The sequence below is a fragment of the Dendrobates tinctorius genome, unplaced genomic scaffold (genome assembly GCF_039654945.1).
Source record: "Dendrobates tinctorius isolate UK_male_01 unplaced genomic scaffold, ASM3965494v1 ptg000016l, whole genome shotgun sequence".
NCBI lineage: Eukaryota > Metazoa > Chordata > Amphibia > Anura > Dendrobatidae > Dendrobates > Dendrobates tinctorius.
Window position 1 is genome coordinate 57702731 of NW_027361684.1, and position 23850 is coordinate 57726580.

The 23850-nt window shown below is 45.6% G+C and overlaps 1 protein-coding gene across 5 annotated transcripts in view; it reads right to left on the bottom strand.

Annotated features, from left to right (window-relative positions):
- PCYT1B (phosphate cytidylyltransferase 1B, choline) overlaps positions 1-23850 on the bottom strand; it is a 93032-nt gene that overhangs the window by 4520 nt on the left and 64662 nt on the right. For 3 of the 5 annotated variants that reach the window (XM_073565903.1, XM_073565902.1, XM_073565901.1), the window contains exons 3-7: positions 21374-21490; positions 15215-15366; positions 12290-12368; positions 10478-10620; positions 1020-1208 (exon numbers count right to left, since the gene is read on the bottom strand). In XM_073565903.1, the coding sequence (XP_073422004.1) occupies positions 1020-1208; positions 10478-10620; positions 12290-12368; positions 15215-15366; positions 21374-21490 (680 nt within the window). The remainder of the gene's footprint in view (positions 1-1019; positions 1209-10477; positions 10621-12289; positions 12369-15214; positions 15367-21373; positions 21491-23850) is intronic. The other 2 variants (XM_073565905.1, XM_073565904.1) reach the window with 1 other exon arrangement.

Sequence of the window (23850 nt, forward strand, 5' to 3'; positions counted from 1 at the left end):
AGACCTCAGGAGGCACAAGAAGAAAATCACCAGCAGGGATACAGCGAGTCAGCTGTCTTAAATCCCAATCAGAAACCCCAAATCTACAATCGTCTTCCTCATTATCAGGTGGCAAGCCTCTGTCAATCAGAACAGCTCCACTACCTCCAGTAACCACCAGAGGGAGCCCAGAAAGAGAACTCTCAATCTGACCAGCTCCACTATCTTCAGAAATCACCAGAGGGAAGCCAGAGAGAGAATTCACAACAGGGTTCATTATTAAGCGCAAATTTTAAATATTTAATTATTTAAACTCTGCTGTCTTTATCTTACACAGTAAAAAAATTAAAAGTTTTTCAAAATTGAAAAAGAAGAATACGTATTAAAATTTAAATCACTTTCCTTTTCCCATGTTAAAAATAAAGATGTAAAAAAATTAAACTATTAGTATCGCTGTGTCAGTATAAGTTCAGTCTATCTAAATGTAAAATGAACTAACCCATATAATACAATCTGTAATGAGATTTAAAAAAATAAAAAGGGCAGAATTGTGTTTTTGTGGACACCATTACTCCCAAAAAACTAATGAAAAAAGATCAAAGTGTCAAAAAACATTGGTACCAAACACAAAAAAACAGGTGTTTGGTATCGCCGTTATCATACTAACCTAGAGAATCATGAGTTAGAGTAATTTTAACAGAGAAAACATGGTGGAAATGCATTTTTGTCACAATTTCTCCGCATTTTTTTTATGTCAAATTGAATAGTGTCTTTCAAAACTGTAACTCATCCCGAAAAAAAGAAAGCTCTCATTACAAGAGTAATGAGTTGCCTCTTGTAAGGTGAAGGGGAAGAAAAAATAAAACCACAAAAGCAAAACATTGGTCAGTCTTTAAGGGGTTAATGGGGTTATTCTGAGGTTTTGGTTATGCTGAAATAGTCTAATTTATTTCATTCCTGTGCATAAAAAAAATATATTTCCTTGTACAGAAACTTAAACCATTAGGACAGCCATTAAAGAAAGCGAACTGCAGACGTACCCAGGCACCATCAGGACCAAACAACTCTAAAAAACTCCCAATAAACTCCCTTGATTTCTCCTCCCACTTCTGTATTAAATCGTGGCTCTTCTCTTCTACCTTGTAGACAAATTCTTTGGATTTTTCTTCCACATTTTTCACCTTTTCTTTCATTTTGTCTACTTGGTTTTGAAATCTGTATTTTTTCTCCTGTTATAAAAACAATTACAGTTCAAATTATTATAGAAATAAAATTATCCAGCATACATAGAGAATGATAATTGGTATACAAAAAGTACAGCTGCCAAATTATTGTAGTTTATTTGCCCGTAGCTGCTATGGGGTTCTTGCTAAAGTTGTCGGAGCCTTGGTATTTTGACCAGGTAGCAGCGAGAATTACCTAAGAGAACGGGAAGCTCTCAGTACTGACATTATTTTAAGCAAAATGTAAGAGAAGGAAGTTTGCTATGTGCAAAGTGCAGGTTAACATCAGAAAGTGATGTCAGTTCGGCCCACTGGGATTTGTTGGCATCTTTACAATGAATCCAACATACAATAAATGGACAAATGTACTGAGGACATCTCTTAATCATTGAATTTACACTTTTCTTTCAGTCACATTTCCACAGGTGTATAACACCAGCCTCAACCATGTATGTAATTATGTTTTTTTTCTAAAGATCTCAGAGGTCAGCTAGTACAGTAACTGAGGGTCACGGATGTAACGAGTCAATTTGTACAAATTCTTCCCTACTAAATACTCCAAAATCAACTGTAAGTGGTATTATTAATAAGTGACAGAACTTACTGCTGAAACGCATAGTGTATAGAAGTCATCAGTAGGGATGAGCGAGTAGTGAAATACTCGGACTCGCTGTATTCGTTACCAGTGGTTCCTAATGCTCAGGTATATGTAACGAGTAGTGAGTACAAGGTAAATCTTTGGGAAATGTGAGTAATGGGCTGTGTGTGTGTGTGCAGGGCTGTGCTGGCCTGTGCCGGGCTCTGCCGGGCCTGTGTGGGGCTGTGCTGGGACTGTGCCGGGCTGTGTGGGGCCTGTGCCGGGCTGTGCGGGGGACTGTGCCGGGCTGTATGGGGACTGTGCGGGAACTGTGCCGGGCTGTGCGGGGACTGTGTGGGCTGTGCCGTATGTTGCGAGGCGAGTAGTGAAATTTACTCGCTAGAATTCGCGTACTGCAAGTAACACATTTCTCACCGAGTACCGAATCCTAACGAGTATACTTGCTCATCCTTAGTCACCAGCTGTCATGTCTCCTGATTTAGGAATCATACAGACAGTATTGTATTATCATTGTGTTGTTGTTATGCTACCTTGCAATAGGCCCCTTTTAGAAATTGCCCTGCCTCCTTCATGTGACTCTGATATAGCTCTGATATCAGTAACCCCTACCTTCTTCCTAATTCACATTTTGTCAGCCATCTTAGAAGCTCATGTGTTTGCATTTCTGGTTCAGAAGAGTCTTTTTTACCTATTTTATTTGTGCATAACTACAAGTATACAACTGGAATGCTATTGCCGGACGTAGTCGTGTTCTACCCCGTTTGTGTTTGCTTGTATAGAGCCCCTGCGAGGGCAACCCTTGTTACCCCTTTTTGTTGGTCAGGCTGTGACTGAGGATAAAACTAAAACAAGTAAGTATACAAGTAAGCATCTCTGCCTGTTTTGTTTTTTCTCAAATATTGGAGGATTCTTTCCTCTTTCTGTGGTTTTCATGTTAGAGTAGGACTGTCAAGTGTAAGGAACTTTGACGTTAGTTTGCCAGCTTACGTATTATGGCCATAATATTAACCAATACCTTACATATATGGATATGTTTTTGTGCACTTTTTATCTTTTCAGGGTGCAGTTGGGCCCAAATGGTTCTGTAAACTGTGGCCTCTGTTCACACGGGAGGCATTATAGTTAGCACTGGGCAGCCCCCCTATATGGTGTTACTAAGAGGCTGTGAACCATATGCTTTGCATTCCCTGTGTGAACACTGCCACATACGGATTATTTTTTTGCACTGGTGTGCCACACGGCCAATCCCTGATTGTAGGCTGGCTGTTTCATTAGGTATTCTTGCACCTGTGCAGTTGCCATTTTACTTGGGTCCGCTGCACCCTGTTAGTGCATTTGTATTGAGGCCTGTTTATACAAATAAGCATCTCTGCCTGTTTTGGTTTTTTCTCAAATATTGGAGGATTCTTTCCTCTTTCTGTGGTTTTCACGTTAGAGTAGGACTGGCAAGTGTAAGGAACTTTGACTGAGGATATTTACCTCTAGGCCTATAAACGTTATTATAAAAAGCATCAAACCGTCTCGCGACTCGTCACTGCATCCTGTGTACCTGCTAGTACCACATTTGGCGTAGTCGGCAGGATGCAGTCTCCGAGCGCGGACAACGAGGGCCCCCGGCCCAGCTTTTCTTTTGGGGGCTATGCTAAGCCATCTACCCAGGTTCTCCGGCAACAATACTATGCTGTGGAACTGGACAGAGCGAATGCGTGGGTTATTTAGGATGCATCCGCTTACCCCTGACCTAGAGGCAGAAGTGGCCCTGATGGCGTTGGACGGGGAAGCCCGGGATACCGTAATGTTGAGGCCCCGGGGGCAGCGAAACACCTTCGTCGGGGTGTTACAGTTCTTTGAAGAGACCTATGGGGAACCGACCGATGTGGGGGAACTGAGAACCCAGATGTTTGGACGCATGCAGAAAGAGGGGGAAACCGTGAACCAGTATATGAATGTTTTGCAGGAACTGTTTTTAGCCATTGAAAGGAAGGATGGAGTCGGCATGGGGACAGTGGACATAACATTACGTGACCTGTTAGTGATCGGGTTACGAGACACCCTGACAAGACAGGCTTTGCGGGAGCGGGTGTGACTGCACCCACATCTGACCTTTTCAGAAATAGGGAAGGAGGCACGGGATCGGGAACAGGAGCAAGAGGTGACGGTCCCCGTGGGGATGGCTCGGAGAGTCGAAGCATCCGTAAGCGCCCTGAGCGAACCCCACTGGGTACAAGAGGTGAAGCAAGAGATACAGAGTATTAAAGGTGAACTGGCCGAAGTCAAGAAAGCGGCCGCAAGGAGTAAGCCGGGGCCGCGTAAAGGAGGCATGAACCATCGCAGCCCTCACCCAAGTCGGTCCCCACGACCATTCGCCTGTTACGATTGTGGAGAATTGGGACACTCCGCCCGAGAGTGCCCACGTTCCAGGGGAAACCCACCCAGCTGGCCAAGAAGAGCAGAGGACCCTGAGCCATGGAGACACCGCCCGGAGCCGGAGCCCATCACACGGGGTGGAGGAAAGCACGAAGACCTGGTCGCGCGGTGCCCAGTTGTATGGGCAGAGATCGAAGGCCGTGCCGTGCGATGCCTGGTAGATACGGGATCGCAAGTAACGACCATGCCAGAGACTTATTTTCGTCAGCATTTTCCCAAAGCAGTGAGACCTCAGTGGGGGACCGTGATAAAGTTGGTAGCCGCCAACCAGATTCCAGTTCTTGTCATCGGAGTAGCCTGGATGCAGATTTCGATAAGCGGCAAATCACTCGGCCGCCGGGGAGTGGTCCTGACCCAGGGAGACACAAACAGCAAACATCCTGTTACTCTGGGTATGAACATACTACGAGAGTTCGGCAACCTCCTCAATGAGCCCACACAAGAGACTCTGAGCCACTGGGGTTCTCGCACGGCCCAAGGGCAGGTCTTCCAGCGGTTGGTGAGGGAGGCGCGAGCGCTCCAGGAGTGCAAGGAGGGTGAGGCGCTAGGCAAGGTCATCGCGCCGGCGGCCCCCCGCTCGTGCTTCCTCCAGGGCAGATGGTGGTAGCCCTGCCAATCCACGCCCCGATGCCACTGGAGGGTGTGGAGGTGCAGGTGGAACCATGTTACTCAGAGCGCCTGCACCCTGGCATACTGGTAGCCCGCTCCCTGGCCACGGTGCAGGTGGGGACCGTCCTGGTGCGTTGTGTCAACCTGGAAGACCAAGATATCGCCCCCTGAAGCCCCGGGCCGAAATGGCCAAACTAGTGGGGCCTTTGGAGGAGATGCTGCCGGACCCCGTGGTCCAGTTGAAGGTGCAGCCCGAAGATCCTTGGGCAGTAACGGTACGAACCCAACAGGCTGCCGTATCCTCGACCCAGGAGAAAGGTCGAGCCATCCTGGAGAGAATGCGGGCCAAACTTTCCGGCTTAGCGCCAGCCCAACTCCTCCAGGTAGAGACACTTCTTGGACAATATTACAGTGTCTTCGCCAGTCATGAGGATGACTTCAGATGTACCACAGCCATCACGCATGGGATCCCCACGGCAGGAGCAGCCCCCATCCGGGAGCGATATCGGCAAATACCACCGCAGCTATACCAGGAAGTGAAAACCCTCTTAGCCCAAATGCTTCGGAAGGGGGTCATACGAGAAAGCCAGAGCCCTTGGGCGGCCCCCATTGTTCTGGTTCGTAAAAAAGATGGCACTCTGCGTTTTTGCGTGGACTAGCGAAATTTGATCGCCTGCACCATCAAGGATTCGTATCCATTGCCCCGCCTAGAAGAATCTCTGTCCGCCTTGGGGAACGCGACGTACTTTTCAACTCTAGATCTGGCCAGTGGGTACTGGAAGGTGCCGATGTCAGAGGACGACAGAGCTAAGACGGCATTTATCCTTCCCATGGGACTGTTCGAGTTTAATTGGATGCCGTTCGGGCTGGCCAATGCCCCAGGAACCTTCCAGCGGTTGATGGAGTGGTGTCTAGGAGGCCTCAACTTTGAAGCCACGTTGATATACCTGGACGATATTATCTTTTCCGCCACGTTCGAGGACCACCTGCGGTGGTTGGGGCAGGTGTTCAGCCTGCTGTAGAAGTACGGGTTAAAGATGAAGCCCCAGAAATGCCACCTGTTCCACACCCAGATTGAATATCTGGGGCATACCGTCTCGGCGGAGGGTGTCAGACCATCCCTGGAAAAGATTGCTGCCATCCAGGGGTGGCCTACCCCCGAGACGGTGAAAGACATGTGGGCATTTCTGGGGTTGGCCAGCTACTGTCGTCGGTTCGTGAAGAATTTTGCACGCCGAGCCCGAGCCCTGCAGGACCTGCTGAAGGGGGCTCCAGCCGGGGCGAATGGACGGAAGATCCAGTGGCAGCAATCGCAAGAGGATGCGTTTCAAGATCTCAAAGCTGCACTCTCGGACGCCCCGGTTTTGGCATATGCAGATTTCTCGCAACCGTTCATCCTGCATACCGACGGGAGCCTCCAGGGACTAGGAGCTGTGTTGTCACAGGTGCAGGACAGCTGGGATAAAGTGATCGCCTATGGTAGCCGGTCGCTGCACGACTCCGAACGCAACCCGGACAATTACAGCTCCTTTAAGCTCGAGCTCCTCGCGGTGGTGTGGGCAAAGATGGAGCGGTTCGCAGAGTACCTGGCGGGCTCCGAAGTCGTGGTGCGGACAGATAACAACCCGTTAGCCCATTTGGAGAATGCCATACTGGGGGCCCTAGAGCAGCGGTGGGTGGCTCGGATGGCCAAGTTCAACTACAAGATCATCTACAAACGGGGAGCTGAAAACGTGCACGCCGATGCACTCTCCAGAATCCGACACACCACCCCAGGGAGGATTTGAGATGACGAATTAGAGGGGGAGGAGACGCTGTTTGCCCTCACCACCGCCACGCTTACAGTCAACGCGCAAGAAGCGCCTCATCTGGAGCTCTCAGGAGGAATACTGGAACAGCCACACAACAAATGGATTCAGCAGCAGCAGGAAGATAGAGAAATTGGACTTGTGCGCCGATGGGTGGCCACAGGCAAGTTGCCCACTGGCTCACAGAGACAGACTTTGACCCAGCATATGTTGCTGATGCTGCGCCAGTGTGAAAAGCTAGTCATCAAAAAGGGCCTTTTATATCGAAAAGCCGTGTCACGAACAACGTCGGCTACAATATGGCAAGTAATCGTGCCCAGAACCCATCTCAGCCAACTGGCTCCGGAGGCCCATGAGAACGGGGCTCACTTTGGTGCTCAAAAGACTTTGCAATGGCTGCAGCAGATGGTGTACCATCCATGCTTGCACGCTGCTGTGGAAGAGGATTGCCGAACCTGCCACTCGTGTGAGCTCGCTAAACCTCCCGCGCAAGGAGCCCCTGTGCAGACAATTGTAACATCAGCTCCCCTGGAGTTCCTCACGGTGGACTATCTGACCATAGGTCCGGCCTATCAGGGGTACGAATATTGTCTCGTTATGGTGGACCATTTCACCAAGTTCGCCGCGGTCACCCCCACCCGAGACCAGACAGCGGAGTCGGCCGCCTATGCGATTTGTAAAATCTTTATCCAAGTGTACGGCTGCCCGCAATGAATACATTCGGACCAAGGAGCGTGCTTCCTAGGAAGAGTCATGGAAGAATAACATCATCTCTACGGTATCGATAAGTCTCGGACTACACCATACCACCCGCAGGGAAACGGAGCCTGTGAACGATTCAATCGGACACTAATCCAAATGCTGCATACCCTGGAGAGCAACTGAAAGGCCCACTGGCCTCAATACGTCCCTGAGCTGGTGTGGGTATATAATAACCGGACGCACCGGGTGACTGGTTACACCCCCTACTCATTGCTTTTTGGACGGGAAGGCAAAGGAATCACGGAATTGGAGTTAAACCCGGAGGAACCTCTACCCTGGACCGGAGTATCCTCCGTGGTCCAAAACCTCCGGCACCGGCTGCAGACCCTCCACCGAATCATCCATACAAAGCTCCAGGATCTAGAACACCCGGGGGGAGCGCTGCCCCCACCAATTGACTTCCAGGCTGGAGATCGGGTACTCGTACTAGATCAACGCCCCAAAACAAGTTAGAACCACGGTGGGAGGAGAACCCGTACCGAGTGTTGCACCGGAAAAGCTCAGACGGGCCTGTGTATGAAATACAATCGGAAAGAGACAGTGTACCTCTCACTCGTACTGTGCACCGAAATATGTTGCGCCCCTGTGCGTCCACTGATCCCATGCGACCCGAGCTGATCACTCAGGTCCCCGACCCCCCGTCAACGGTCTGGAACCTGGATGACGAAGAGGACTTCCCAGCCATATCCGTGGGCCCTCCAAGTAATGACATTGCAGCAGACCCAGTTAGCCTGCCAGAATCGACCAACCCACCACCATCCACCGCCGCAGAAAGCTCCACCCCGGTCGAACCTAGACGCTCCGAGCGGTCAACAGCTGGCAAACTCCCTGAACGTTACGAACAGGACCAGTTCGTATAGCGACAAGAACTGTCGTCTCCAAAGATTAACTCGAGTCTACTAAAGCCCTCGCCCGAGGACTGGTGAGCATACAGAGTGGGGGAGTGTGGGAGAGAGGGTCCCCATCGAGTGTCCGGGTCGGAACCAAGGGGACCGTCACCTGGGTTCCGGGGGAAGCTGTTTCTGGGGGACAGAGTTCAGGGACAGACCGTGGAGACTGACAGGTGGACTGGGGGAGGAGCCAATATAAAAGGGGCGGGGAACGCGAGTCACAGTGAGTCAGCAGAACGAGACAGAAGGAGCAGGAGATTATGGGAGCGACTGAGAGCCAGAGCGACTCACCCGAGCCAGGAAGGAGGCCAGAGACAGGAGAGATACTTCCCCTGGACATCAGTGGGACGGCGCCGAGACGACCGACCGAGAGCCGCTGCCCCGCCACGACCAGCGGCCGCCTTCCTCCTGCCCGCGGCTGCGGCCTGCCCGCGTTCACAAGCGGCCGTTGCCGCCTCGCTCCTGCCCGTGGCTGCGGCCTGCCCGCGGTCACCAGTGGCCGTTGCCACCTCGCTCCTGCCCGCAGCTGCAGCCTGCCCGCGGTCACCAGCGGCCCTTGCCGCCTCGCTCCTGCCCGCAGCTGCGGCCTGCCCGCGGACCCCAGCGGCCGCTGCCACCTCGCTCCAGCCCGTCGGATGCGGCCTGTCTCCCGCCGCCCACAGCCGCTCTGCCCTCACCCGTGGTTGCGGCAAGTCCAGTGCTGTCAGCAGACACCACTGTCCCAGTCCGGTCCGCGGCAGGGGCCGAGCCTCTGCTTGCCGCGAATTCCCCGTTGCAGCTGTTAGCTGCGCAGGTGGCCTGCCCCTCGCCACCCCACATCGCTGCCGCTTGCTCCAGTCTGGGGGCTGCTGCCCGTCCGTCCAAGGACTCCGCCGGGGCTTGTGATGCTCCAGTGTCATCAGAGCGCCAGAGCGCTCGAAGACTGTCAACGCTTCAGCAACTGGGCCCAGCGACTGTTACGCCGAAAGACCACCATCCCAAACGGCGAGGGACGTCTGGACGGCTAAGTTGACTATATAATTAAGGACCCGTAGTCGGCCATACCGCGGCTCTATAGTGACCGGCTATTGCCGGACGTAGTCGTGTTCTACCCCGTTTGTGTTTGCTTGTATAGAGCCCCTGCGAGGGCAACCCTTGTTACCCCTTTTTGTTGGTCAGGCTGTGACTGAGGATAGTTACCTCTAGGCCTATAAACGTTATTATAAAATGCATCAAACGGTCTCGCGACTCGTCACTGCATCCTGCGTACCTGCAAGTACCACATCAGTACAAAACTTGTGAACTGTGAGCTTCATGAAATTACCATAGCAGAATAACTAATTATATATAAGCCTTACATCACAAAGCAAAAGTGCTAGGCATAAGATGGAATGGTGCTAAGTACTCTGCCAATGGACTCTAGAACAGTGGAAATGTGTTCTGTAGAGTGATGGATCACGTTTCTCTATCTAGCTGCCTGACGGATGAGTCTAGGTGGCGAATGCCAGGAGAACATTGTCTACCTTACTGCATTGTGACAACTTTAAATTTTAGTGGAGAAGGTATAATACTATGAGGTCGGGGGTTGGGCTAGGTCACCCAGTTCTAGTGAAGGGAGGTGAGTATACATAGGTTTTTTTTAAATTGGGGTCCAAAATCAATTGTCTAGTAGTAGATAACTCCCTTTAAGGCTAATTAATAATAGTTTCCAAACATATAAATTTTACCCACTGTCAAATGCAGAACATACAAATTCGGCCCTGTATTTCTCATCTGACATATAAATTAAATATATTTCACATTTATTATCAGCGCTCTGTGAAATATTATGGCCACGGTCAGATGATGCTCGGTTATGTGATTAGAAACTGTAACATTACTGTTTTCACAGGGATTTCTTACACTAAAACCTTATTATCAGGTCTAAGAAATGAATCCTGGTATTACACGTGGAATTCATTTATGTTTAAGAGGGGATTAAAGTTCTAATCCCCCTATAATCCATCAAACTGTTGTAATAATTTATGATTTCAAATGAAAATTGAGATTTCTATCCAATGTCGTTTACAACACAGAGCACTTCACATTGTATAGACACAGCAAATGAAATAGGAGAACTGGTTTTAAACACCGTGTTTAACAAAAAGGGAAAAAAACTCACTCACTATGGGAAGCAGCGTTGTCAGCAGTCCTTATACTTACGTTTATGAAACTAACATTTAGCTCTTTTGCAGTGTATCCTCTCTGGAGATTGCGCCTGGCATAAACATCGTAATCACGGACGATTCTAGTGATTATGTCTGACGTTGAGATACCTTCTGTCCTCTGTGTTGGTACAAACATGCCTGTCACAGAGAGGAAAGGTGCGCTGGATGATAGGATCTTATGTGAATGTAGTTAAAACATGATTTTCTATTAATCTAATGGATGTCACACGAATCTCACACAACTTCTATTGTTAATTTTTCAGAACAAATATTGCATTAAATGCTTTATCAAATAAACAAAAGGAGTTAATATGAATTTGGTAACTGCAGAGCTTCACAATATCTTGCAATGGCTGTAAACAAAAGGACTCATCATTTATGTCTTCTTTGCACATAGAGCATTTTTTAAGACGTTTAGATCTTTTCTTTGTATGTCTTGAGAAATACTTGGATTAGTAGCGCAAGATGAGGCATTATCAGAATTTTGTTTCAATGCTGGTTGTCTCGTATCACACAATTCCGTTTATCTTGAGCTGGCCGTGGACAGGAGCTGCTTGAATTTACTTACACTCTGGGATCCCAGGCTTGGCTTATGACTAGCAAGGCAGGCGAGATATTACCTCTGCGCTGTACGCCGCACAGATGACGTCATATCATTCCAGAAAATCAAATGCCACACCGGGGAACCCAGAAGCTCAGGAAATTCACGCAACTCTTGTCCATGGCTAGAGAGCACTGACATGGATCGTGGACCAGGGATGCTCAAAGCGATGGGCTCATCGCTACTGATAAGTATTCCTCCAGACACCGCACCAATCTCATATGCATACAGCCTTGGTTCATAAGAGGTTGCATGTTTTTTTTAAAAAGGAGAAATGAGCAATCCACTGCAGGACATATATGGACCTATCTTCTTCTGAGAAGAAGAGGAGCAGACACGAAAATTCACCATGATCAATCCTTATTTCCTCGACATTATCTGCTGATGTGGAATTATAGTGGGATCGGGGGTTGTGGTCACACCTAGACCCTGGAATCCAGGAGGGCACAAATGGACCCTTTGTCCAATATGAGAAGACCAATATTATTAAAAACCGGTAATAGTTAGATTCCCTGTTGGAGATTTTGCATTGGGGCCCATGCGCTTCAATTCATAACAGTTCTCCTAAACACATAACATAGTCGACTGGTTGCGCGGAAATCAGCGGATTCAGACGCCTTTTCATCAGTGTATGTGGGGGTTTTAAAAGTAACATTTCAGAAACTAAGGTCTCATGGAAATTCCATTGTGAAGATATACTAGACATATCTCATTACACAAACACTTCATGTTACAGTGCATAAAGATCATACAAAGAAGTATCGATTGCCGATGTGACAGCATTATCAATAATATGGGAGGGTAATGCAAAAGTTTCATGTCATGCCTCTGCAGGTTCACCTTGTAAGACGTAGCAAGAACAGATAGTAATACATCACACCAAACTAGAATCAAAATATTTTCATTTTGTAACTTATGTAGACGAAAAATTGTAGAACTTGGAAAATAATTAGTTTTCACAATGCACACTATTGTAGTTCCACAATTAAAAAGATTAATAATGACACATGTGAAAAAGCAGATGGAGCTACTGGGGTTAGCTAAAATTGGTTGCTTAGTAAATGAACGGAGGGCACATTGGAGAAGATTTATCCGAATTGTCTACATTATCACAGAGGTCTTAGTAAACCCCCTTTTTCTCACACGCACACATACACAATGGGGAATTAAATATTTCTGCCCAGATTGCAGAATAACGCACATTACCTGCCTCCTTTATGTGTTTGTAGACATCATCAGAACCTGCTGATGAATATGGAATGTCATCATGAGCCACAAAATCAATCTAGAAGTAAAGAACACAGCATTATTGAACTTTACATTTTTAATCAAGTTATTAGACAAGAAGACAATAAAAACCAGTGATGATTAATCGGAGATCAGGCACATAGTGCTCAATATAATATATGACTCCTGAGATGAAGCTGCTGTAGACCTTCATCAGACTCCTCCATAAACATGAATCAAGCCATAAACTCATCTAGAAAAAATAAAGTTCAGCAAATCAACTTAATCTAACTTTGGTTAGAGGGATGTCTGGAATTGATAAAAGTTTAATGAATCAAGCGACGTTTGATCAAAGATACAGAAACTCTCTACATCTTTATCATATATTCATGGTTTACAGAGATATTTAGAGATCAAGGGAAGATGTGATGCATTTCTTCCTAATTTGTGTCAAATTTAAACTCAAAACCTTATTATGAAGTAGGCTACAGTGTCATTCATGTTCATGGTGCTTTCCATAAGTTTGTTTTATATACTTCAATTACATTATAAGACTGTAGACTGTGAGCCCTCGCGGGCAGGGTCCCCTCTCCTTATGTACTTGTGTGTCCCTTGTCTTACACATGTTTACAGTACCTGTCTATTTCCCTTTTTCACATGTAAAGCGCCATGGAATAAATGGCGCTATATAAATGCATATTAATAATAATAATTATTATTATTATTGGTTATGTAACATAATATAGATGTACTGTACATAAATAGTCACAAGAACAGGAATGGGTTATGCCAAGAGTGTGGAGGGAAATCTTTACTTAAAGCAGCACTCCAGTAGGATTTTTTATTTCAGCGCTGGAGTGGTGCAACTAATCTAAGCTCTATTTGTCTTCTGACCCCTGGGGTCAGCAGCTGCAAAACCAGTGAACACCAAGATAGCCGCTTAGTTAAGCCCCATCCTGACTAGGCCTGGACCTGTGGCACAGTGAGTCTACAAATGCACGTGCGTAAGAGTCTGCTTGGCCCAGCCATGACCGCAACAGAACGCTGTGGCAGCAGACCCGGTTGCTGACACAGATACATAAAAAAGATAGACTGCCAAAATGTGCATAAGCCAAAATCCTTTAGGGAAGGTGTCTTGTTGAGAGATGAGACCAAGATAGGGCTGTTTGGTAAAGTACATAATTCTACTGTTTACCAAAAACGGAATGAGGCCTATAAAGAAAAGAACACAGTACCTACAGTCAAATATGGTGGAGCTTCAAAGATGTTTTGGGGTTGTTTTGCTGCCTCTGGCACTGGATGCCTTTACTGTGTGCAAGGCATCTTGAAATCTGAAAATTACCATCTGAGTTTTGGTAGTAATGTAGTTTTCAGTGTCAGAAATCTGAGTTTACATCCTAGAGTTCCAAGATGAAAAACACTGCTGAGCAATAAGAACATAAATTTTGGTCTCAGTTTTGCAGTGAAACATCTTCATGATTCCTAAGACTTTTGGGAGAAATCTTCATGGACTGGAGATACCAAAGTTGAATTTTTTGGAAGGTGAATGTCTCATTACATCTGGTGTAGAAGTAACACAGCATTTCAGAAAAGGAACATCATACCAACAGTAAAATATGGTGGTGGTAGTGTGATGGTTTGGGGCTGTTTGATGCTTCAAGACCTGGAAGACTTGCTGAATTCATGGAACCATGAATTTTGCTGTTTACCAAAAATACTGAAGGAGAATGTCTGACCATCTGTTCGTGAATTCAAGCTGAAGCGCACTTGGGTTATGCAGCAGGACAGTGATCCAAAACACTAAGTCCACTAAGTCCAGCTCTGAATGGCTTAAGAAAAATTAAATTAAGACTTTGGTGTGGCTAGTCAAAGTCCTGACCTTAATCTGATTGAAATGCTATGGCATGACCTTAAAAAGGTGGTACATGCTCGGAAACCCTCCAATGTGGCTTAATTACAACAATTCTGCAAAGATGAGTGTGCCAAAATTCCTCCAGAGCGTTGTAAAAGATTCATTGCCACTTATCACAAATGCTTTATTGAAGTTGTTGCTGCTAAGGGTGGTCCAACCAGTTATTTGGTTTAGGGGTCAATCACTTTTTCACACAGGGCTCTGTAGGTCTGAATTTCTTTTTCCGTTAATAATAAAGACCTTCATTTTAAAATGGCATTTTGTGTTTACTTGTTTTATCGTTGTCTAATATTTAAAATAGTTTGGTGATCTGAAACATTTAAGTGTGACAAACATGCAAAAGAATAGGAAATCAGGAAGGGGGAAAACACTTTTTCACACAACTGTATATACTTATATGTGTATAATCCACAGAAAAGCTGCGATATTAACTAGGAAACAAATAGATAGAGATAGATAAAGAAATAGACAGACAGACAGACGGACACAAGACATGGAGATTAGCATAGATTCAAATACAGTTCTTATTCCATCATAAAATTTTCTTCTATTAATGGAAACCTAACAGTGCTGTATTATAGCAGTCCTGTCTATGTTTTACACAGAAACAATGGGGCGTACATACCGTACTTTAAAATGCCAGTTGGGGACCTTATGTCTTGGATGCCTAGTCTGAGGCAGGTCCTTTGCAGTTTCTCCTCTCCTCATTGCCCATGACCAACAGATCTGCCCCAATGTAAACACATAGGGAGAAACCTGTCAGTCTGGGGGTGCAGGGTTGGGAGTAGTCGCCAAACTGGCACCGACTAGTCATTTTAGTTGCATAGTTCCTGGCTCATTTTTCAATGTATATTTTAATTTCTGAAATGCTGCAGTGCTTCAGTGTAAAGCTTATACAGCTGCAAAAACAGAGTCAGTGTATGATTCATGCCGAACAGAGTTTTACTGTAATCATTAATAACATTAATAAAGATTTTTGGGTTCATTATTACCTTATGTTTTTCTAAAAATTCTGGAGTGAGCGTCCATGGGGCATCAGTGATCACCTCATCCACATACCTACAATGGCGCAGAGCCTCGTAGCGTTCATTCTCATTCATTACTGTGAAACCTTTGTACTTGTGAGTTAACTCATCACTGCAAACTGACAAACACCATTAGATACCTGTTCCTGCAGTCATTTCTCCTTAGTACGGCAATGAAATACAGACATTATACAATAAAAACACTTTTAATAAGAATTAAGTACTAATACAAATGCTTGGACTGATATAATGAAATGTACACCTTAATACATAATTATTTTTATTATTTGTTTCATAAATGCAAAGTTAAGGGCATGTCACACTAAGAGATATCGCTAGCAATATCGCTATAACTTGTGACGTTATAGCGATATTGCTAGCGATATCTCTGTGTCTGATACTTACCTACGACCGGCTCCCCCGCTGGTTATCGCTGATCGCGCGAGAACGTTCAGAAATGCTATCAATCTGTCAGACCTCCTGTTATGATGAATCTCTGCTCCTCCCTCACTTCCCTTAGTGTAATGATAGCAGGAGTACACATAGCTGCAGTGGAGAGGTGAGAGAGCATCTCTCTTCACACTAGACCTTGGAAATCAAGGTCCCAGAGTTTGGAGCAAGAGTGGAGAGGCCACAATCCAAGCTGCTTGAGGTCTAGTGTGAAGTTTCCACAATCAGTGATGGTTTGGGAATCCATGTCATCTGCTGATATAGGTCCACAGTGTTTTATCAAAACCAAAGTCAGTGCAGCCGTCTACCAGGAAATTTTGGAGCACTTCATGCTGACAAGCTTTTTGGAGATGGACATTTAATTCTCCAGCAGGACCTGACACCTGTCCACACTGCCAAAAGTACCAATACCTGATTTAAAAACAACACTGTCACTGTGCTTGATTGGCCAGCAAACTTATTTGACCTTAACCCCATAGAGAATCTATGGGTTATTGTAAAGAGGAAGATTAGAGACACAAGACCCCACAATGCAGACAAGCTGAAGGCTGCTTTCAAAGTAACCTGGGCTTCCATAACACTTCAGCAGTGCCACAGACTGATAGCTTCCATGCCACGCCGCATTGATGCAGTAATTGATGCCAAAGGAGCCCCGACCAAGTATTTGTGACACTAGTCACAACCTACGGCTAGGCCATGAATAAGTGCAGTCAGATGTTCTGGGGTCAATACCAAAAGATCACGTAGTAAACCAAGGGAAAATACGAAGTCGCAAGTCAGGTCACATGCCAGGGTCAGAATGCCAGAGAAACAGTAGATAAACAAAGGGGCAATATGAAATGGGTAGTTTGAACACGGTCCAAAGGTCAGCAGCAGAATATCAGATGCAAAGGAGCAATGACAAGCGGGTAGTCTGAACACGGTTCAAAGGTCAGCAGCAGAATATCAGATGCAAAGGGACAATGACAAACAGGTAGTCTGAACATGGTCCAAAAGGTCAGCAGCAGAAGAAGATCACAACTTACAGCAGAACTTACAGCACAGGGTACAGGCGAACACACCAGAGACCACCAGGATAGAACAAGCTTTTGACTGGCAATGATCTGGGCCAGACAGCTCACCTAAATAACAGGGCAATTACCAAGAATATGGAGCACCTGTGGAAGTTTCTGCACCTTCCATTCAGATAGGTCAACCAAGCTGTTAATCAAAGCACCGACAGCTCAGCACGCCCCAGCACAGGATAGGATGCCAGAGCTGTCCATCACAGAGTCCCAGACACTCTGAGCAGATGAATAATGAGTATTGAGTATTTACTGAACATACATTTTAGTAGGCCAATATTTCGGATTTTAAAATCATTTTTTCAAGCTGGTGTTATAAAGTATTCTAATTTAATGAGATAATGACTTTTGAGTTTTCACTGGCTGTAAGCCATAATCATCAACATTAACAGAAATAAACACTTGAAATAGATCATTCTGTTTGTAATGATTTTATCTAATATATGAGTTTTACTTTTTGTATTGAAGTACTGAAATAAATTAACTTTTTGATGTTATTCTAATTTAGTGAGATGCACATGTACAGGGGTAAAGTAAGATGTTTAATGTTGTATTTATTATCTATTGCTAAATGGTACTGCTACATGTTTACATGTATTACCACACATACGAAATGGTACTGCTACTCCTTTCTGGGTATTACTATTGTTTTGTCTTGATATTTTAATGTATTGTTGCTTTTATTTGCACATAATTGTGATAATGTTTATGGCATTTCAAGATTTGCCATCTACAGAATAGGGAAAGCGTAGTGCTCCCTTTGGACACTAGAGGGGGCCACTCTAGTATATAGAACTCTTAATAGGATAGGGTTAAGTGTAGGAGTGGCTGCTGGAGATGAGAAGGGAAGTTAGTTCAGACGGGGCTAGGGTGCTAGAAGTGTCATCATGGGCTATAGGCCCAGGACGAATCGACAGCCACGCAACGTTAAGCAGTGACAGTCCAATTTATCCTCGTCCATTGGGCATCAGTTTAGTGGACCAAAGCAGTTGAAGAAGATGTGGCGACTTGTAGCCTGGGCAGACGCTCTTAAGGCAGGAGTCAGATGGAGTGAGGAACAGAAGGATGCTGTAGCTTCGCACGGAGCGGTACTGATGGGCCGGATGCTTTTCCAAAGGCACCCAAACCGGGTGCTGATGTTTTCAAGTCTGGGATGAAACAGGCAGAAGGAATTGTCATCATGGCAAGGTTAGGAGAGGAAGAAGCTGGGAAGCAGTCAAGGACGGTCCGGTCCGGGCATGTGCCATATAGAAGCGTCAGCAAAGTAGGGAGTGCTGAGGAAGCAAGTAAAGATGAATGTGTTATCTACGATGTGCCTACTATGGATATATTGTGTGAAGTTATCAGTAAAGAAACCATTCAAGTTACCATGGACTGTGTCTCAGTTACTGGGAGTCGCCTCAGAGAGGGGCTATCTCCACTTGAGAAGTGCCCAGGGGGACCCAAACCTGGAGACGCAGGTACACCGAACAATGAATTGCAATTTTTTCTGTGAAGGAAGGCCAGGACACTGATACTTTAGTGTCTCTGGCCAAGACTATAGTCGTGGCCAACCCTTACATTTGGTGTAGTCGGCAGGATGCGACTACCTCGCAATGCGAAGAACCTGCGAAGAAAAGAGCTGATGATGATGTGTGTGCGACTGCTGTGCCCCTGGAAAATAACCGGAAAAGGGAGCAAGTGGTCGCTAGATCTGGAGAAGATTTTGTGGATATGTATGAAACACTGGATTTGACTACTGAAGATTCTGTGACAACACCAGACTTGACTACCAAGTTGGACTTGGCTTCTTTGATAAGAAAGTCTGACACCATTACTTTGACCAAGATAGCGGCTGTGGAATTGGCGGGAGATGGTGAAGAAGAAGTAGACAGCAACAAGAACCGCATCCTTCGTGGGCGTTGCAGCCGTCCCCTGGCACCAAAACCTGCCTGTCAGTATGCCCCGGTCCGCCCCTGCTGGGCGCAGATGAAGAAGAGAAGAACCCGCCTCCTTCCACTGACTAACAACAAACGGGTGGAGTGGCCGGAGGCGGTCCCACCTGAAAATGGGTGGGAACTGAAGAAACGAGCCATGTATGGCTGAGTATATCGATACCTGTTGGAGAAGGGGGATGACATGGAGAAGCCGGGACCGGCATGTTGGTGGAGAGCGGAACTTTCCCCAGCGGAGTCCGAGTTTTTCCAGCCACTGGAGCCGTCGTGGAGGGGCCTGGAATCTTCCTTTCAGCAGCCGGAACTAATTTGCCAGGAGTCAAGAAGTAGTGGGTTGAAAGCAGAAAACGCCCCAGGGTGACCCACGCCAGAAGGACAGAGTGGTACGGTGCTGTGCCTCTGGGAGCTGGATTGTTCGGCCGCCAGTGCAGAAGAAAACAGCCGCGGAAACGAGGTGTGCAGGATGCTATACAGGGAGGTGGTGAGCACACCCCGGTTCCAGCTCCGTAGCACTTGGCCAGTCCCTTCCCCATGAAAAGGAAAGTGGTCCACTAGACCTGACGCTCAGTCACCGGGTATGGGGGACCGGAACCGAGGCCGATGCTAGAGTAAGAGTCGACATTCCCTGTTCCATCCAAACGGAAGAAAACCCGCTCTCATTTACATTACAGTTTTGTGCTGCTGCTGCCATGCCAGAATGAACTGTGGATTCTGTGGCTGCAGGGACCTCTTCGGCCCGTACCAGGGCATGGGAACCGACGAAAAAGGAACGGAAAGTACGCTGTTGAAAATTTTTGTCCATTTGGAAAAAATGTGTGTATGTTGCGCATGTTGTGTCATTTATAGAATGCGTCGAAGGACTGTTCTGCATCTTTCAGGGTAGAGGAAAAGCCCAAATGATTTCTCCTCAAAGGATGGGGGAGTTATATGGCCAAAACTGGTCATCAGAACAATTCTTTTGGTTTTTATACATTTATTTGTTTTTGACCTGGAGGACTACGAGCTAGGCATAATATCTGAAGCCCATGGTCTCTTATTGTTTTTGTTGCACCTGTTGCGCCCATTCTGTTGGAAAAGCGGAGACTGTCTTCTCGGCTGGAAACTAACGATAAAAAAAGAAGACAGACTGTACTTCCCTCAAGGAAAGGGGAAGCTTACTCCCAGGACTGCTGTCCCACGCGTAGGACACAAACGTCGGTGCGTAACGGATGTGACTACCTCATATGATCTCCCTGTGCGGAGTATGCATTGTAAATATTAGTTTTGAAAAAGTGTTTGGTCAGGGATGACAAAATTTAAGGAAAGGGGGATTGTAAAGGGGTTAGGTAAGATGTTTATTGTATTTATTATCTATTGCTAAATGGTACTGCTACATGTTTACATGTATTACCACACATATGAAGTGGTACTGCTACTCCTTTCTGGGTATTACCATTGTTTTGTCTTGATGTTTTAATGTATTGTTGCTTTTATTTACACATAGTTGTGATAATGTTTACGGCATTTCAAAGTTTGCCATCTACAGAATAGGGAAAGCATAGTGCTCCCTTTGGACACTAGAGGGGGGCACTCCAGTATATAGAACTCTTAGGTTAGGGTTAAGTGTAGGAGGGGCTGCCGGGAGTTAAGGTTAGATGAGAAGGGAAGTTAGTTCAGATGGAGCCAGGATCCCCAAAGTGTCCTCATGGGCTATAGGCCCAGGACAAATCAGCAGCCACGCAACGTTAAGCAGTGACAGTACAATTTATCCACGTCCATTGGGCATCAGTTTAGTGGACCAAAGCAGTTGAAGAAGATGTGATGACTTGTAGCCTGGGCGGATGCTCTTAGGGCAGGAGTCAGATGGAGTGAGGAACAGAAGGATGCTGTAGCTTCACAAGGAGCAGTACAAACAGGCCGGATGCTTTTCCAGAGGCAACCAAACCAGGTGGCAGATTATTTCAAGTCTGGAGCTAAACAGGCAGAAGGAATTGTCATCAAAGCAAGGTTAGGCCAGGAAGAAGCTGGGAAACAGTCTAGGACGGTCCGGTCCGGCACGAGCAGTATAGAAGCGTCAGCAAAGTAGGGAGAGCTGAGGAAGCAAGTAAAGACGAATGAGTTATCTACGATGTGCCAACTGTGGACATATTGTGTCAAGTTATCAGTAAAGAAACCATTCAAGTTACCATGGACTGTGTCTCAGTTACTGGGAGTCGCTTCGGAGAGAGGCCATCACCGCTTGGGAAGTGCCCAGGGGGACCCAAACCTGGAGACGCAGGTACGCCGAACAATGGATTGCAATTTTCTGTGAGGGGAGGCCGGGACACTGATGCTTTAGTGTCTCTGGCCACGACTATAGTCCTGGCCAACCCTTACACACCTGTACATGAAAATGAAAAGAGCAGCACCATAGAAACACACAGAGCTTACAACTAGCATGTATTACAGGAAATGTCACTCCAACAATAGAACTTTTGATACTTAGATCATGCCAGGGTGTCTATGAAGGAAGGAAGGAAGACAAACAGCAGACTAAAACTTAGTGCAATTTTTTCAACTAAAGGTAACAATAATATATTGAGGAATATTTTTTGTCCAAAGACTTAAAGATAAGTGAATGGACTAAAAACACTAAGGAAAATAAAATCCATTTTAATCTACATTGACTAGCAAGATCTTTTTGCCAATCCTTCATTTACCTCCAACCAGCAGGTAGCTGTTTGGGAACAGGTTCTTTGCTTGCATAAGAGCTCTTGCATGGCCCGAGTGGAAAAGATCAAATATTCCATCTGCATACACTCTGACAGGTCGGTCAACTGGAAAAGACAAAGAAAAGATGTCACCATGTCTCTCAGGATCCATGTGACTTTGTTTTTTACTAACTAACTAACAGAAAGCTCTTCTCTGTCTCATCTTTTCTATTCAAGACAATACAATGGCATTACACAGTCAATTCCTACAAAAGAACCTCTTTTTTTTAGCATTCACAAACATACAATATTTAATTAACACACAAGACAAGTTCACTTGGTTGGAAATTTTTTGGCCACGGCCTTTATTAAAAATTCACATACCAAACTTTAAACTTCTAACCAAATGCAGCTCAGCAAAAGCTCAAGCCCGTTAACCATATCCAAAACCTGACGGTCATTCAGTTTCCTGAACAACTTACCCCAGGCCCATGGCAAAGAAAAATTAAGGGAGGGGCAGCACTTCCTTCTGGCAGTGATGGGGAATGGCAAACCCCTTTCATCACTGCCTCTTCTTATCCCCCCAGCCCTCCTTTATTTACAAATAGACTGCCCTATCAACAGCCATCACTGGGGGAAAAGCTATACTTCACCCAGCGACGAGCCACTAACAGGCTAACCACTTCGACCAATCTCTGATATCAAAAAAATACCGGGAAAGCTTAGAGGGAAAACTTTTCCCGCCAAGCTTAATCCTTTCAGAGTTCCAGCTGAGTTACCTGGAACATATGTAACAAGTAAGAGTAGGATCATTTTGGTAGTAGGTGTATTCTACAAAGTGATTGATCAATTGACAAATCCATACAAATTAACATTGAATGTACAACTATTCATCCCTAGTCAGTATTTAGTAGAAGGGCATTTTGCAGGTATTATGAACTTTGCTTTATACAGATGGGTCTCCGTCGGCTTTATATGAGTGAACACAGTAATTTTTTCCACCTTCTTTGCAAAACTCTTCAAGCTCTGTCAAGCTACAGGGTGACATTAAGAAAACAGATATATTTAACTCTGGTTTCATATTTTATTATAATCCAGTCATAGATTGGGTCTGACTTGATTTTTGTAACTGATTTGGTAGAGCAGGGGCATCAGTTTTACCAGGGACTTGGTATAAGAGGGGACCCAAAAGTCAATCTGCCATATAAGACTAGACAAGTATTATAAACAGCAAATATTAGGTGAGGAGATAGAGGGAGCTGGGGCCTGTTCTAGATTTTAAATTAGACCTAAGAGCATCAATTTATGCCCCTGTGTTTAGGCCATGGTACGTTTGACAAGTCTTTAACCAAGTTGTAGTAAAATGTATGTTTTTATATCATTTCTATTGTCATAAACCTTCTGGAGCACACATTAAAAAGCACATGCAGAGTATCTACCTGCCACTTTGGTTGAGCCCTAGAGGGTCTAGTCTTAAAGGTTGGAAGCTTGTATGCATCACTACTGACATTCCTTAAGACTCATCATAACTGATGTTCAATATCTAGAATTGCTGCAAATTAATTTCCAGTGGCCACATCAGCAATCTGTTGTTGCTGGATGTGAACCCTCACGTAGGAAGAAGCTTGCACTATTGCTGTATAGGTGGTCATGCTTGAGGACAGAATAGTGATTCTGTAATATAATTGACGAAAACCTAAGCACTGATGGAGATAAGCATAGTGAGTCTTTGTCGTAGATAACATTTCAAATTTTATTTAGATCTGGCACCAAGAAACAGATAGAAAATGTCCAACATTTTGACCAACAGGTGGACTTTATCAAGGACATCTGGGTCAAGTATTGCCGAGTATATGTAGGTTACGGTAGGTGAGTAGCCTACTATTAAATATCATCTACGACAAAGACTCGCTATCCTTATCTCCATCAGTGCCAAGGTTTTCGTCAAATAATTGGATGGGAACCCTGAGAACCTTCGTTTACCTGATAGTATCCCTGGCTCTACTATTAAATAGTTTTATATTATGTCCTCACTGTGGTATGACGTACACATGACATCACGCCAGGCCAGCTAATCAAAAGAAAGGTTGCAGATACCGTCAGGTAAGAGACAGTTCTCAGGATTCCCATCCGATGGTCACAGACTACTAACTTGTCCGCAGAACAGGGTTTTGTTTACACCAACTCTAGTTATTATCTTATTGGTGTCACAGTTAGAGAGAGGATTCCCAGTGGAAGAAAACACAAAAAAAACTCTGTAGTGTAAAATAGTAAAATCGTAAACAATGGGATGTACGTATATCTCACACCAACCACTGTGGTTGTGCTACTGCAGATGCTACTCTGAGATAGAGCGTAAACAAGATTGACCACAGTTGCTGCTCCACCAGCATGCTGAAACGGATCAGCTCCCAATGGAAATAATGAGCAGACAGTGTTCAAAAAAAAGGCAGTTTGCGTATGGATGCCGCCAAACAGCGTTTAAA